Raw genomic sequence first — 18,410 nt, forward strand, 5'->3', positions numbered from 1 at the left:
GAGGCACTCACGAAACACCAAAAGACGGCAAATTGATTTTAATCTAATCTAACACGATAATGTGACGTGTTAGACTAAAATAGATTATTGTGTTTATCTACATGAGGAAAGTGTTTTTAAAATCGTACGAAACATTAAAGAAGATGCTCTTTTAACGTTAAAGTACATATACGAGAGTCTTATCAAGTTTTTCTTTAAATTTTTTTTCAGCATGCAACGAATCGGAATTTAAGTGCAATGACGGAACTTGCATACCGCAAGCTTACAAATGCAATAGTCGCGCAGATTGTAGAGACGGCGAAGACGAAGAAAATTGTCGTAAGTTCATTTTTTTTTTAAACTCATTTTGTAAAATACCCTTTTCATCATAATTATCAATAAGATTTAATAAGGGGAAAATGTCTAACTAACATAAAGAGAATATTTATTTGTAACATGTTCTAATAATTTTCAATGTTCATAATGGAAATATGTATAATATATCATATCATTTGTAACTAACTATTTTGAAGACTGTCCCGATGATCAATTCAAATGTGATGATAACACCTGCATATCTGAAGATAAAATATGCAATAATGTACACGATTGTTCAAATGGTGAAGACGAAGAAGATTGCGAACACAATACAGGTAATGTCTCAAAGACATGACGCAAAAACAGGAAACTAACAAAACAAATACTAACTAAAATTTTAATTAAATTTCTTTTTAATGCTGCTCTGGTTATATTGGACTAAATGCATGTAATCATCCTTCTGTTGTTATTCATTATTATTTTTTTTTGTGAAAACATACAAAAATTTAATATCATATTTTGTTATGCCACGCTATAAATTCATATTTTAATAATAATCATGGAAAAACAAACTTTATCTTGATTCTTCATCACAATTAAATATAAATTTTACTATAACAAAAAACAACAACTACGATGCTTTTGCATTAAAACCAACAAAATGCAAAAATAACCGAACAACACACAAATTAATTATCTTGCTGTTTACATACTTTTGTGGGGATTACTTTAAATTCAATCATATGGTTGGTGTGTTTGCCATGCGAATAGTTAGTACAACACCGAAAGATCGGTTTTTTTGCCCACTCGGGAAATTTACATGCACAGATTTAACGTGCATATCCATTGTGGGACGATGCGATGGAAAATATGATTGTCCGCTTGACAGATCAGATGAGGAAGATTGTCGTACGTATCATTTTTTGCATTGTTGTTGTGATTGATTATATGCGTTCGTGCAATTTCAACGAAAAAAAATATGTATTTTTGCTTTAAATAGCTTGCTCACGTGACTCATGGCAATGCGATTTCGGACAATGCATCGCTAAAGAAAAACGTTGTAATGGAAATATAGATTGTCCCGATGACATTTCAGACGAAAGAAATTGCTCAAGTAAGTTTAAAAACCCGACATTTCGAAAAATTCGTTCAAATTTTTTATCTAAACAATTCATCGAATTGTTAATTTCAATTCATTAGCGAAAATTATAATGACAAAACTTCTATTTATTCATAAATAATTGATTTCGTGATGTTCTTCCAAATAATTTTCAAAATGATAATCATTATTAAATATTTATTTTTTTTTCTGAAAATGGATTATTACCATATAACAACGCATAACTCATCAAAAAATATAATTTTGACACGACGTGTCGTCTATAATTAGTCTTGATAAGTCTTATTTATGAATACTTAATTCGTTAAAAATTAAACTTAATGAAGTATTTGAATAATGCGGTCACCATTGATTTTGTAATAAAATAATAAATAGCTTCGAACAAAATTCATATGATTTTTTGACTTTAATTGACATACGAAACCACATTTTATGTTGACACTGCTTTTATTGTATTCAACATAATAAAGACTTCTATTTCAAATGTTTGTGGAACAATCATTTTTAGAGACGTTTAGTTTGAATATAAAAAAAAACTGTATCATCGCTTGTAGACCAAAAAATTGTTTAGATAGCACTTTTACGCTTTATTTGTCTTTAATTGTGTGCATGTTTGTCTTTGTCTTAAGAATAAAAGATCTTATTGATAAATATTGAAAACTATGCAAAAGAGGTAAGATGCACGTAATTCATTTATTTTATATGTTTTTAAAAATAAATAAAGGAATCTGTGAGTTGAGAGATCATTTCAAATGCAAAAACGGCAAATGCATTGAGAGAAAGCAAGTATGTGATGGTAAATGGGATTGTAGTGATGGATATGACGAGCAGATAAGTTGCCGTAAGTATTTTGGCAACACACATTTTTTTATGTGCAATTTCCATACTGTATGTGTGTACGAATATGTTAAATGTTATATAATTTTCTTGAGCGAATTTTCACGTATCTAATACCTCTTTTTGAAACTATATTTTTTTTCGTTTAATTTATTTATCATTCTTATTCAACTTTACTTCTGTACATCTTTCTTTTTTCGAAGTTTCTGAAGACGCTTTTTTGTGTGTTTTTGTGTCCTTTCGTTTTCGAACATTATTTTAAATAATTCGTTGAATATTTTTGTTTGATAATAACCAGCATGTAAAGCCAATGAGTTCAAGTGTGGAAACGGAGTTTGTATAAAAGCTAATTTGAGATGTGATGGAAGATTTCACTGCACAGATTACACAGACGAACATGGTTGTAGTAATTCTACAGGAAGTAAGCATGCATAAGGATAAGGTTTTATTTATATTTTTCATTTTTTTTTGCCTGATTTGATATATTCTACTAACTTGTAAATTTATCTCATCATATGATTCATATCGATTTTTTTTAATTTAATTTTTAATTTATTTAATTTTTGTTTTTATAGTCGACATTTGTTCTGATGGACAATTTCAATGCCCATCAGGAGGTTGTATTGATGAGCAATCCGTTTGTGATGGCGTTCCTCATTGCCCGCAAGGAGAAGATGAAGATCCGCATAAATGCGAATGCAAGTCCTACGAGGTTAATTTTATTTTTTACTTTTTTTTATTTTTGGGAAACTTGTTGTTTTTAAAATGGGGAGAGATATATGTTTTAGAATAGTGTGAAACATCTAAAAAAAAGATAACCTTTAGCTACTAAAACATGCTTGATAATGTAATATTGTATCATAATCTGTAGAGTAAATGTCAACGCGGGGGAGGATGTTTTACAGAAGTACAAAGATGTGATAAGATAATTGATTGTTTAGACTCGACAGATGAAAAAAATTGCTGTAAGTTCAAAAATGATCAATTTTATATCGAATCTATGAATCCTCCAAGTTTGAACAAAACATTACTAATTAACAAAATTAACTCTTAACCATATTCTAAATGTAGCTTATAGTTGTACTTATGATCAGTATCAATGTTCTACGACTGATAAATGTATTAACCGGCTTAGAGTTTGTAATGGCGAATATGATTGTCCCAACGGAGAAGATGAAATGATATGTGAATGTCCTGCTAATGAGGTCTCTTTATTATATTTATTATTTTTTAATTAAGTATTGTTTCTTTTTGTTATGCTTTTATGTTTAGCTTATAGTACAAAAAATTATTTTTATTATTTTATGTTTATTTATTTTTGTTTTTATATTATTTGTATCATCAGGAAAAATGCGAACTTGGCGGCGGATGTTATTCTCCAAAGCAAAAATGCGACGGTATTGAAGACTGTTCTGACGGAAGTGATGAATATGATTGTGTCGAACGTAAGTACACGAAAACATGAAATATTTTCGAGTGTGAAGTAAAATTTGACTTTTAGTTAGTGTGTGCAGGAAGCTTTAGGATTATATTTTGAGTGAAAACATTGGGAAGAGTGATTTTACAATCTTGTACAATACTTTTAGCTTTTTTATCATATATATCACATAAAAGACTTAAAAGTAGACTAAATTTATATCATTAGGAAGTATTTTTGTAGGATTTAAATAGTTTGAGTTCTTTCGACATACAACTAAGAGTTACATAATTGTTGAGTGTGTGAAAGCCTAAAAGGAAAATTGATTACCGAAATTGGCACAGAAACTCATCACATTGGCAACATTTTGTTCTCACTAAAAAAAAAGACAAAAATGAGAATGAAATTAGAAGCAAGTTCATTTTCCTTTCTGCTTATGGCAATATATGTTTCTTCTTTTCTAATCTAACGCATTTTTTCATTTTGCTCAATTAAAATTCACAGCATGTAAAGACTAACCAATGTATTTGGTCATTATTCATTTTTTTTATTTATTTATCAGCTTCGCTTTCATCATATTTTTTTTTTATTTATTTTTTATTTATTTTTGAAGTGATTACTAACTGCATGGTGTTTCGTTTTGTATTGTTGTTTTGTGATGTACAACCTACATGTTATTTCATTGTTATTTTTATTATTTTCTCTCCTCCTTTATAGAACATAAAAATGTGTCTAATCCAAATTCATTAAGTCACCATCAAAATTTAAATAGTAGCAAAAAAGTTAGCAGCAAAAAAGATTTTATGTCAAACACATGCGAACACGATCAATTTCGTTGCGATGATGGAATTTGTATAGCAGCATATAAGAAATGCAATATGTTCGTTGACTGTATTGATGGATCAGATGAGACTCGCGAATTGTGCGGAAATTATTTGACCAGAAAAGATCTCTTCGGCGATTATGATCCATTTCTATTAGGTATTTTATTCAGTGTTTGACATCAAGAACAGAGTGTTAGGGCACAAAAAGCGCATTATTAACTCTTTTGACGATGCCATCTGTCGCTTTACAGAAGAAAAAAATATAGGTCAAATTTTTTTTTAGTTAAACCTTAAACTGAGAAAATAAGAAAAACAATTTTGGAGCCATTTATCATTCGAAATGTCAATTGTTTTCGATAATGAATGTCAATATTTTTTCACTTCTTTTTCACAAAAACGCACTCTATTTTTTAAGCATTTTTTTCATTATAACTATAAGTGTGCACAGATCATATTATTCTGAGCTTTTAATTGCACTAGATGCTGAATGTGCTGAGAGTGAGCACCTTTGTGATTCAGATTTATGCATTCCCAAATCTGAAGTTTGCGATGGTAAATATGATTGTGATGATAAAACCGATGAAATGGGATGTAATGATTCCGAAACATCATCCTCGGAGAATATAGGTATGTATTTCATTTTTGGTTTAAGCTCTAAAACAAAACTCACACCTCACAGTACACAATACATTTTCATCTTTCGATAACATGAAGGGGATAAAATGGGAAATTTGGGAAACAACTACTCAAAATCACATTAATATAATACATATAACTATCTGCTTTTCTCACTTGCTTCAATTTTTTATATTTCATGCAATACATTTTTTTATATCAAAAACAGCACAATGTAATGTCACAAATTATGAATGTGAATTAGGTAAACCTTAATTTGTAAGAATATGAGTGAATCAATGTGAGAATATGAGAGTTAATAAACGTCTATTTTACAAAATTCTATAAATTTCTTATAAATACAAAAAAATTAAATATGTACTTATTAATTAAATTTAAATTTTATTTCCAAATTATTTTATTGCTTATAATTTTTTTCACATCTATTTTATTTACCATTTTCTCAGCACTAATTTTGCTTTTTTACATTTTCATTTTTTACATCAATTGTATCGCACAAAAAAATACTGTACCTGATCAATGTTGCTTGAACGCACTTTTGCTATGACATACGCACCTGCTTTAAACATACATACATAAAAATAGCCAAGCAATGTAGAGCTGATGAGTTTAAATGCGGAAATGGTGAATGTATAAGTCTTGAATTTTACTGTGACGGAACACCCGATTGTCTTGATAATTCTGACGAGCCACGTCATTGTACTTCAGGTAGAAATATTACTTTTAAATCATTTCGCGTCTTTGAATTGTTACAATGAAAAAAGAGCAAAATTTCATAAATTTTTTTATTTAATATCCATAGATGAGCCAAAATGCGAACACGATCAATTCGAATGTGATTCATCTTGTCACTCGATGAACATTAAATGTAATGGAGTTGATGATTGTCTTGATGGAGCAGATGAAGAAAATTGTCCTGTTCACGAGCATCCTTCAGGAAATGCTCCATCGGTAAGTTTCTCCTTTAAATATTTACCGCATTTCAAAGAAAAAATGCGGTATTAAACTTGACTTGTTTTAATTAAACTACAATAATATCTTGTACAGCACCGAAACTGTCCTGACTTTGAATGCAGTTATGATAACAGATGTGCCATAAGATGCGATGGTCGCTCTGAATGCTCCGATGGCGAAGATGAGAGAGATTGTCGTAAGTACAAACCACAAATGTTTAAATAGAAGTAAAAATTGCACCGATTAACTTTGGTTTTAATTTCCAATGCTGTACAAGTACAAACAAGATCTTCTCTTTTTACTATACTAACCTTTATTTTTCTATTAGAACGATACGTTATATCGATATGCTTTAAAATCTACTTGGTGTAATTTCTCAGGTGAATGCGATATAAATGAATTTCCATGCAACGATGGCACCAAGTGCATCAATGCAAGGCTGAGATGTGATAGTATCTATGACTGTAAAGACTTTTCAGATGAGCAAAACTGTTTCGGTTAATAACAATTTTTTGAAATTAACTTTTATTTTTGTCTTTGATAAAATTTCTCATCGTACAGCTTTCGTTTTTGTAAAAGAAAATTCGAAAAATGAACAATTCTGAACAAGGTTTCTGACTTTATCAATTCAAGTCATTCAGAATTTTTCATTCATTTTTTTTTTTTTTTGAGAAAAAAATCTTCGAAGACAAGATAACTCCATATTTGTTGTCAAACCGCGTGTGGTTACTTAAATCTATTATTTCTTTAGTTTCATTAATATCAAAAACACTTTTTCTTTTATGTCACTTTAATGTCTTTTTCTGATTTTTTCAAATTTTATTTTTGCACCTTTAGATGTGAGTTACAAACATTTTGTGTATTCTGTTTGTAGCGATATGATACTAATTCACATTAATTTTTCAAAACAGCATGTCGATCAGGAGAATTCCAATGCGATGATGGAAAATGTATTCATGCCGATAAAAAATGCGATGGAAGACCAGATTGCTATGATCGCAGTGATGAACGAAATTGTCCAACATGTATGTTTTCTCTGAAATTCGAAATTGAATTTTTTTTTATGAAAATTTTTATATTATTTTTCCTACAGGTCGTTCAGATGAATTCCGATGCGATGATGGAACATGCATTGATAGAGCTCGTCATTGTGACAGACGTGTAGATTGTAGAGATAGTTCCGACGAAAGAAATTGCCGTAAGTAATGTTTTTCTTATAAAAGTTTCTTTGTTTTGAAACATTTGATTGGAAAAAAAGAAGTAAAATCATGAAAAAAAAAAAACATAAAATTATCAGGTGAATATCCTCCATATACAACTCCAAGACCTACATATAGACCAACAACGCAAAGAACCGATGTTTGTTCAAGTGACGAATGGTTATGCGGTTCAGGCGAATGTATTCCTTTAGGAAGTCTCTGCGATCGCAGAGCAGATTGTCGCGATGCTTCTGATGAAAGAAATTGTCGTAAGTTCGCAGTGTTATAATTTTGCTTTTCTCCTCTATCGTATTATTTACTTTTCCTTATGATTTTTCGGATATCATGGGTTTAAATTGGTTATGGCTTTCTTTCTAAAACTTTCTTTTTCATCCTTCGTTTAATACTCATTCTTTTTCACTTTTCTTCTCTTATTTTTTTATTCATATTTTGAAATAAAAATGTCAAAATAAAAGATATCGAGGGTCGCGATTGTGAACCTGGCATGTTCAGATGCGAAAATGGTCCTTGTATTCAGCAAAAATTACGTTGTAATGGTCGTGTTGATTGTCCTTTAGATCAAAGTGACGAATTAGATTGTGATGCAAGACCGCCGTATCGTAAGTCACGAGTGTTAGGCTTGAACCCTTTGTTTGATCAACATACTTAACATTTTAACCGACAATGATAATTCAAATCTTAACAAAAGTTGTCCATAAAAAACTTTTAAAATCCTATTTACCTTTCGTAACCTGTCAAGTTTGATACCTAAAATCTGTTTTTCTGATTTGGATAATTTCACAAAACTAATAGACTTACTCTAATTTTTGCAGCATCAACTCCAACAAGACATCCGGAAGTTTCTGATAATCGCTTGAACCTTAAAACGTATCCGAATGATCAAATCATTAAAGAAAGTAAGTATCCTGAGCAACATTTTGATTTTTATTTTAAACTTCTTATAGCTCGTAGTTGTGTGACACTTTTAGAGGTTATGGTATTTCTAAACACTAAACGCTGAAATTTTCAGTTAACGACAAATGTAATTTTTATGAAAAAAAAAAAATAATTTAGTTTAAAATAAGCTTTCAACTTTTGAATTAATATTACTGATGTGACTGACTTTCAAATTCTTTCTTAATAAAACTGCTAATCAAACTTGTTTCATTATTTTTTAACAAAATTTCCGCAAATCAGGACAAATCAGAGAGGGTAAGTCGCTAAAATGCGTAATACTGCATGTGCTATTATAAAAGAACAAAATAATGAAAAAAGTAAAGCATGAAAAACCTTTTTGATTCTAAAATCTGCATGTTGAATTGAAAAATTTCCATGAAACAATATTTACTTTTTTTCATAATGTTTTAGGTCGTGAAGTTGTATTCCAATGTCGTGACGAAGGTCCAATTCGTGCAAAAGTAAGATGGACCCGAAGCAGAGGATTACCTTTGCCTCCCGGCGCACGTGATGTTAATGGTCGACTTGAAATCCCAAATATTCGTTATGATCATTCGGGCGAATACATTTGCGAAGCAATTGGTTATCCAAAATCTACGCCGGGAAGTCACGTATCTGTTAATTTACAAGTTGAAAGATGTAAGTGTAAATAAATAGCTTCAATGCTCACTTTACTAACAAGTTCAAAAACGGCGAAATATTTGTGTAACATGCAGCGTGGATCCCTTTTCGATATAGAACATATTCAAGGAAATTGAAATATGGGACAATTCCTCATATTGATTTTGAATTTTTTGCCCCAGGTATTTTTTTCTCTCAAAAAACCCCATTATATATTAAAAACTAACATATTAAATTTTTCTCTTTAAATGCTGCCAATATTATAAATATTCGGTAAATTTTCTAACTGTCAAGGTGACAAATTACTTTTAATTTTACTGACAAATATAAAATAATTCTCAAGACAGTAAAATAAATTTACCTTTTCTCTAAAATTATTTAATTTTATTTATTTAATTTTTTTTTATATTTAATTTTTTTTTTTTTTTTTTTTTTTTTTTGAAAAACATATTTTTTTTTGTTTAGTGACACATTATAAAAATTCAAAATTAAAAAAAGTTAAAAAATTAAAAATTAAATTGAAGTTGAATGAAAAAATCAAATAATTTAAAATTTAGAAATGAAAATATATTACCTGTTATTTATGTTTTATCTTTTTTTTTTGCTTTATATCTTTTTTCTTTTTTTTTATCTTTTCCTTTTTTAAGATAAAATACAAATTGTTTTTCAAATATGTAAAAATGCTTCGTTGTTTTGAGAAACCGATTTCAAATGAGTAAATTTATTTCATTAAAGTAAAAGTTTTTTGTCATCCTGCAACTCTAACTCTAAATCTTACAAAATAGCAAATTCTCATATTACTTTTCTTACATTTAGATAATCCAATTGTTGATCGACCCCCGTCAGCTTGTGGCTACAATCAAGCTACTTGCATGAATGGCGAGTGTATTGATAGATCGAAGATTTGCGATGGGCATCACGATTGTGCTGATGGATCAGATGAAAACAGTTGTAGTTCAGGATCTCGCGGATTATGCGAACCAAATGAATTCAAATGCGGAAATCGAAAATGCGTTTTGAAAACATGGAGATGTGACGGCGAAAATGATTGCGGCGATAATACAGATGAAGAAGGATGTACGCCAGCTCCATTCGGATATCCTTGTCGTCACGATGAATTCCAATGTCGAGATGGTCAATGTATTCCAAAAGCATTCCAATGTGATACAACTCCCGATTGCCACGATCGATCTGATGAAATAGGATGTTCAGCTCCTGTTATTATCACTCCTCCTCCGCCAAGCGTAACATTAGATGTCGGTTCAATCTTGAATATTACGTGTCGCGCAACAGGCGTTCCTGTTCCATTAGTTGTATGGCGTCTTAATTGGGGTCATGTGCCCGATAATTGTGTTTCTGAAAGCTCAGGCGGATTTGGTACTCTTATGTGTCGTGATATGCGCCCAAAAGATCAAGGTGCATATTCTTGTGAAGTAATTAACACGAAAGGAACAACATTTGCAACGCCTGATACTATCGTGATTGTAAATACAGACACAAATACAGTTTGCCCCAATGGATTTTTCAATGATCTTGCAAGACGACCTGAAGATTGCATAAGTTGCTTCTGTTTTGGCGTTTCGACACAATGTAGCGGAGCAAATATGTATTCTTACACACTTCCTGAACCACAGACTTCTTTGACAGTTTTGGGTGTCGAAGGTCCATGGAATGGAGCATCTTCGTTGAAAATTGGAGAATATAGAAATCATGATTTAACAGCAACACGCCATGGCGTTCAATTACGCCTCTCAGACATTCCATCGCCAACTAATCAATATCCTTATTATGCGTTGCCCGATGAATATCGTAAAAATCAATTGAAATCATATGGAGGTCATATTCGTTATGAAGTAATTTATAATGGTAGAGGAGCTACAAACGATGCCCCTGATATTATTATAACAGGAAATGGAAGAGAAATTGTGTACAGACATGCAACTCGTTTGTTGCCTGATCAACCAAATCCTATTTCCGCAATTATTTCAGCAGGAAATTGGTACAAATTAGATGGAACTTATGCATCAAGAGAAGAAATCCTTGTTGTTTTGGCAAAGATTGACAATATTTTGATCAAATTACAATACGTTGATGGACCTGAACGTGGAGTTGAATTACTTCATATCAAATTAGATTCTGCAGCATCAACTGATCGAGGATTTGGTCCTGCAGGTTTAGTTGAAGAATGTCGTTGTCCTGCAGGATATCGAGGATCATCTTGTGAAGAATGTGACTATGGATACGAAAGACAATCTTCAGGTCCTTGGTTGGGTCGTTGCGTTCGTGTAAATGAAGTTTGTCGTCCCGGAACATATGGAAATCCTCAACAAGGACAACCTTGTCGTCCTTGTCCTTGTCCAGGCACTTCAGGAAACTCATACGCAACTACATGTTCTTTGGGACGAAACGGTGATGTAACTTGTCATTGTGATCGTGGTTATCAAGGCTCTCGCTGTGAAGAATGTGCTCCTGGTTATGTAGGAAATCCAATTGCGGGTCAACCATGTGTTCCCCAACAAGTTTCAAGATGCAATCCATACGGAACAGAATCATCTTATCCTAATGGACAGTGTCATTGTCGTTCAGGAGTAACAGGGCGTTATTGTGATCAGTGTGCACCTGGAAGCTTCTATTTACATCAAAATGGATGTCTTGAGTGTTTCTGCAACGGAGTTACAAAGAGTTGTACAAGCAGCAGTTATTATCGTGATAAAGTTGAGAGTAGTTTTGCTGGAGGGCGTTCCGAATTCAGCTTGGTATCGAACGATCAAGTTATTGCTAATAACATGCCTGTTGAAGGACGTGAAATTGTCTATAGAAACTTCGGAGTTACAGACGATGCTGTATATTGGAGTCTTCCTGCAGAATATTTGGGCAACAAAATTACCTCATATGGCGGAAATTTGACTTACACATTGAGATACACGCCATTGCCTTCAGGAAGTGCTTCACGCAATAGTGCACCAGATGTTATTATTAAGAGCGTAAGTGTTTTCTTTGATTATTTTTTTAAATCATTTTTAATATATTTTTTATTTGATTTTTTTTTTTCAAAAACTTGCTATTCAACTTCAAAACTTTTGTCTTAAAAACTAAAATTGTTGGTCCTTTTTCAATAATTTGTTTTGTAAAATATTCTTCCATTTTTTTAAATTTTTTGTTCAATCATGTTATATGTATGAACATGTTATAAAAAATCTTAAAAAACTTGCAATGTTTCATTCATTTATTTATCTGAATGTTTAAATAACTTTTTTAATAAATATAAAAAAAATACGTAAAAAAAATACGTAATAAATACGTAAAAAAATACGTAAAAAATACGTGAAAAATACGGAAATTTCATTTGAGTGTCTGTTTTATGATTTTTCAAGTTGAAAATTTAAAAATTTGAAAATACGCAAAAAAGTTATATTCAATAGGAAAATCTTGAAATATTTATTTTATTAATTAGAAAAATCATACAATATATGTAATATACCTATATCAAGAGCAAAACTAAATCAAAAACTATGTCAAAGCAATTTTTGTCAAATCTTGCTCCAAATGAATAAAAATTTATCAGAAGGGCTCTAATTTATCATTTTTAATCATTTTATAACTCAAAACTGCCAAAAAATTGAAACTGAAAAAAAATGTTATCTTTGACATAGTTTTGTTTTGAAAACCAAATCAAAAGCAAAACTATATCAAAAACTGTGTCAAAGCAATTTTTGTCAAATTTTGCTCCAAATGTATAAAAATTTATTAGAATGGCTCTAATTTATCATTTTTAATCATTTTATAACTTAAAACTGACAAAAAATTGAAACTGAAAAAAAATTTTATCTTTGACATAGTTTTGTTTTGAAAACCAAATCAAGAGCAAAACTATGTCAAAAACTGTGTCAAAGCAATTTTTGTCAAATCTTGCTCCAAATGGATGAAAATTTGTCAGAGGGCTCTAATTTATCATTTTTAATCATTTTATAACTCAAAACTGCCAAAAAATTTAAACTGAAAAAAAATTTTTCCTTTGACATAGTTTTGTTTTGAAAACTAAATCAAGAGCAAAACTAAATCACAAACTGTGTCAAAGCAATTTTTGTGAAATCTTGCTCCAAATGGATAAAAATTTATCAGAGGATCTTTAATTTATCATTTTTAATCATTTTGCAACTCAAAACTTCAAAAAAATTGAAACTGAAAAAAAATTTTTCCTTTGACATAGTTTTGTTTTGAAAACTAAATCAAGAGCAAAACTAAATCAAAAACTATGTCAAAGCAATTTTTGTCAAATCTTGCTTCAAATGCATAAAAATTTATCAGAAGGGCTCTAATTTATCATTTTTAATTATTTTGCAACTCAAAACTTCAAAAAAATTGAAACTGAAAAAAATTTTTTCCTTTGACATAGTTTTGTTTTGAAAACTATATCAAGAGCAAAACTAAATCAAAAACTATGTCAAAGCAATTTTTGTCAAATCTTGCTCCAAATGGATAAAAATTTATCAGAAGGGCTCTAATTTATCATTTTTAATTATTTTGCAACTCAAAACTGCCAAAAAATAGAAACTGAAAAAATTTTTTATCTTTGACATAGTTTTGTTTTGAAAAATATGTCAAAGCAATTTTTGTCAAATCTTGCTCCAAATGCAAAAAATTTATCAGAAGGGCTCTAATTTATCATTTTTAATTATTTTGCAACTCAAAACTGCCAAAAAATTGAAATATTTGAAAAAAAAAAAAAAAAAAATTTCAACATTTTCGTCAAACATTTTTTTTTTTTTATTTTTAAAATTTTTTATTTGCAAAAAAAAATATGTTTGGAGGCAATTAAACATAAATTGTAGATAAAGAGTCGAACGAATTTAAGAAAGTATATTGACGCATTCAACCAAATTATTTTATTTCTTTTCAACAGCATAACCATCAAGTTTTACATCATTATCGTCGTGATGGCGGAGTTCCATTAAGTAGTCCAAGTACGTATATTGTTCCTGTCATCGAAGAAGAATGGCAAAGCTCATTGGATGGAACATCAACAACAAGATCGCAACTTTTGACTTCTTTGTCTGACATTGAAGCAATCTATATCAAAGCCACATACACAACAGTTCCAGAAGAAGCAGCTTTGGAGCATATATCGCTTGATACTGCATCCGAACGCAATTATGGAAGCGGTATTATCGCTCATGAAGTTGAGCAATGTCGTTGTGTCACAGGAACAACAGGATTGTCTTGCGAAGAATGTTCTCCCGGATACTTTAAGAGTACAAACTATCCAGGCACTTGCGAACCATGCAATTGTCATGGACATTCGGAAAATTGTGATGCTAAAACTGGACAATGTCTCGATTGTCGTCATTTCACAACGGGACACAATTGCGAAAGATGTCTTCCCGGATATACGGGATCAGCAACACGCGGTACTCCAAATGATTGTACACGGGATACAGAATATCCGCCAGGAGAGCTTTGTGATCGATGCGATCCAGAAGGAACAGTTTATGGGCGTTGTTATCCCGGAGCAACTTCGTGTGAATGTAAAGCAAATGTCGTTGGAACGTATTGTAACCAATGTCGACCGGGAACATTTGGAAAAAGTTATGAAAATCCCGATGGATGTGCAGAATGTTTCTGTAGCGGAACACGCGCTGATTGTACAGAGCTCAATTATTTCAGAGAAGAATTACCTGCACCTATTTTCGATGAAAATCATGGATATCGTATAACAGATCGTGACTTCTCAAGAGAAGTCGAAAACCGATATGAAGTTAATTCTTTCGAAGCAAAATTATCGTATTCTTTTGCTGATGAAGGAACATTCTATTGGAGTCTCCCTGAACGATTGCTTGGCAACCAAATTCTCTCATATGGAGGAAATCTTACTGTTACACAAATGACAGAGGGTCGAGGAGGATATGTTCCTGATCAAGATGTCATTATTCGAGGCAATGGTTTAACACTTTTCTGGCAAAGACACAATGGAGATGATGGGGTAAGTTTTATATTTCATATTTCTATTTTCTAAATTTTTCCATTGAAATTTTTCATAAAACTTTTTTAAAAATTCTGAAATTTTTATTTCCAAATTTTTTAAATACTGTATATTTGGCAATTTTAAATGTAACATAATATTCGTTATAATATAACATAAATATTCGTTTAGGTAATTTTTAAAAATTCTTATCTCATAATTTATTTTATTATTTAGACGTATCATATTCCTTTGATTGAAACTGAATGGCAAAATTTGCATCGCACAGGAGTTCGACCTACTTCAAGAAGTGATTTATTGACTGTCTTGGCGAATCTTGAAAGCGTTCTTGTTCGTGCGACACTCAAAGACATGACTTCCAAATCATCCATCAGTGACGTTTATCTCGATACTGCTGTTCCTCAACAAACAGCTCAAGGAAGAGTTCATGGTCTTGAAAAATGTAGATGTCCTGCTGGATACAAAGGACCAAGTTGTGAAGTGAGTTTTAACCTTTTAAATTTCAGCTTGTTAGTTAAACTACTTCATGATTTCTTATTAAAATAGACTTGTGACAAAAACTACTATCGTGATCATCATGATCGTTCAGGTAGTCTTTTGGGTGCTTGTAAAATGTGTCCTTGTGAACATGCTGAATCGTGCGAATCTGGCCCACATAATAGAATTGTTTGTCATTGTGAGCCTGGATACACAGGCGATCGTTGTCAATCTCAAGGTAAATAATTTAATTTTATCAATTTTGCAAATTCGCATAAGTGCAAAATAATATTGAAGCACGTTAGAAGTAGGATGCATCAATTTTCAAAGCACAAGATCTTGTTATATTTTACTGTAAATTATCTGTGTTTAATACATTCAATTTTCTAAATTTTCAAAGAGAAAAATTCAATAACAATTAAACACAGATAGTTTTAAACATAACAATTCACGGTGAATGATTTATTAGATTGTCTGGTTGAGGAATTTCATACACTCATCATCCTCATACATGACAATATTTTATCTTTTTATTATTAACAAACGTATTTATTTCCGAAATAAATAAAAATCAACAATTATTAACCTTATGAAAATTTTAAAGTATCGTGCGCAGAGAAAACAACTGACAATGGTAAATTAGAGTGTCATACGAGAGCAGAAACAGAAACAGTTTATCCTAATTATTGTTCAACATACACAATCATATTTTTTAATAATAATGAGAAAGATTATGAATATGAAATTGTTAACAAGGATAAACAAATCGTTGGAAAGATAAAACGAAATATAGACGCAAAAAGCAAATCAGGTGGCAAACACGAATTCCCTTTATTATTTTTCACTTGGTAGATTCTTTAGAAATTTATATCTCTCAAAACTTTCTAATTTGTAGAATACTCTCGAAGAATAGGAACTCGGTAGATATTTTCATATTATTTGAAAAATTATTCAAATTAACTCGTAGAAAGTAAAGAACTTCGAAAAGTACAGTAGATATTTAGAAAATAAACGGGAAAGTATTTCTATAACGCTACTCTGTCAAAATTTGAAATTGTTTGTGTCCATTGTTTATGTTGAACAATTTGTTAGTTTTTTTTTCTTATTGAATTCATCGTCAGAAATTTACTGGTTTCTTTCTGTAATGTTTCTATGTTCGATAATTCGAAAAATGAACAATCTTGTGTATATAATTTTCATAAATATTAACATTAACAAATACGATAAAAAATAAATTTAGGATTCAATGAAATCGCAAATGTAGAAATCTTTTATTGATTAACGAAAAATAGTATTATACTATTCTGCTTTTAAATTTAACAAATGCTTTACAATTTACGCTATGAATTTGTTGTTGAGAGATTTTTTGCTTTTAAATAATAATTACTCAACTTAAATTCATTTTATGCTGCTTAAATGTGTACAATTGTATAATATTTCGGTTAAAATATCAAATTTTGATTAATAACAAAAATCAATCATTAACAGAAGGTCCGCCGATTCCAACAAGATATCCTCCTCATCAACCAAACATAAAAGTCACTATCAGAGAACCGCTCATTCAAATTGTAGAAAAGGGTGAAGAAATCAGATTAACATGTAGTGGTTATTACATAATTGATCGAGTAAGCAACATCCGATACATTTTAACTTTCAAAAAAAAAAAAACATTTTTACTAACAAGCATGATATTTTTTTTTAAATTTTCATCAACAATCATTGCACGATTTCAAAAAATGCGTATATAGACTGCGCTTCCAATAAGATGGTATAAGGAAGGCGGTTCATTATCATCACGAGCATCACAGCAACAACATGTCCTCTACATCAAAAATATTCAAATTGATGATAGCGGAGTGTATGTTTGCGAAGCGAGGAAAGGAGATGAAACTGTTTCGCAAAAGGTTACGGTTACCGTTGGAAGTGAGTAGATTACATTTATGTCATGTGAAATATATTTTAAGAGCATGATAGATTTAAGACAAAATTCATTTAAATATTTTTTCACACATGCATTCATTAATGGTTGTATAGAATTTTCGGAAGAATTTAAAAAGAAACAAGGTATCAATTTTTAATTGTTGTCGTCGTTGTTAACGTTTTTATTATTTTATTCTGCTAATTTTATGATTTCTTTTTATAATTTACAGAAGATGGACAATATGTTCGACCTCAAATATCCGTTCATCCATCAACTGTTGATGTAGAAGAATTCCAACCTGTTGAAATTGTGTGCTCTGCGCTTTCTGGATATCCTGAACCACAAATTTTATGGGAACGTCTTGATGAAAAACCTTTTACTTCGAGTGCATACCACAGAGATGGATTCCTTCGCATTTCATCCGTTTCAAAGGCTGATGAAGGAAGCTACAGATGCGTTGGAATTAACTCTGTCGGCGATCACGATCAAATCATTCAAATTTACGTTCGAGATCGTAGTCCTCATCCAACTGGCATTTACGTTATACCCGATCGTTTTGACACAAACGAAGGAGAAGATGTAACATTACGCTGTGAAAGCGGACAACGAGGAACTGTTGAATGGATCAAACAAGGTCAACGTGAATTACCTCCCCGTGTAATTGTACGAGGCGATACATTAGTAATTCGTCATGCAAGCGTTGAAGATAGCGGGCGATATTTGTGCAGTGTTAGATTGCCAGGAGGCGATGTACAATCAGCACATTCAGATGTAAGAGTTTCATCTTACAGGCCTCCAACGTAAGTTTTGAATTTTAAAACTTCAAAAAATTTATTGTTGAAAAAATTTTTAAAAAATTTCTTCAAAAAATTTATTTTAAACTTCTTTTTTAAAAAAAGGAAAACTTTTCATTCTTTAAAAAATTACATAAAACAAAACAATAAATTTACAAAAATTTCTTTTGTATGTCAGTGTTGGACCAAAAGTCCGTGAATTCGATCGTAAATACGTTGTTGTTCAAGGACAAGATTTCTCATTGGCATGCGAAGCATCAGGAGATCCAAGACCTTCGATAGTTTGGAGCATTAGCGGAGGTGAATTGCCATCCAATGTACAACAAAGCGGAAATATAATCAGAATTCTCAACGCGAGACCCGAAAACAGCGGAGT

At 31.0% G+C, this 18,410-nt stretch overlaps 1 protein-coding gene across 1 annotated transcript; it reads left to right on the plus strand.

The window, feature by feature from the left end:
• Positions 1–210: 210 nt before the first annotated feature.
• LOC134836540 (basement membrane-specific heparan sulfate proteoglycan core protein-like) lies at positions 211–18,405 on the plus strand (the record flags this gene model as incomplete). Its single annotated transcript, XM_063851724.1, has 28 exons — positions 211–318; positions 513–632; positions 1,069–1,206; positions 1,298–1,411; positions 2,553–2,675; positions 2,830–2,966; positions 3,126–3,219; positions 3,326–3,459; positions 3,600–3,699; positions 4,976–5,122; positions 5,717–5,839; positions 5,934–6,082; positions 6,179–6,281; positions 6,997–7,110; positions 7,179–7,283; positions 7,383–7,553; positions 8,118–8,201; positions 8,482–8,496; positions 8,653–8,880; positions 9,679–11,846; positions 13,766–14,842; positions 15,059–15,322; positions 15,389–15,557; positions 15,924–16,130; positions 16,808–16,944; positions 17,068–17,242; positions 17,470–18,040; positions 18,213–18,405. Coding segments are annotated over 28 exons (7,268 nt in total), but the record flags the coding sequence as incomplete, so codon positions are not given.
• Positions 18,406–18,410: the final 5 nt, after the last annotated feature.

The sequence above is a fragment of the Culicoides brevitarsis genome, unplaced genomic scaffold (genome assembly GCF_036172545.1).
Source record: "Culicoides brevitarsis isolate CSIRO-B50_1 unplaced genomic scaffold, AGI_CSIRO_Cbre_v1 contig_57, whole genome shotgun sequence".
NCBI lineage: Eukaryota > Metazoa > Arthropoda > Insecta > Diptera > Ceratopogonidae > Culicoides > Culicoides brevitarsis.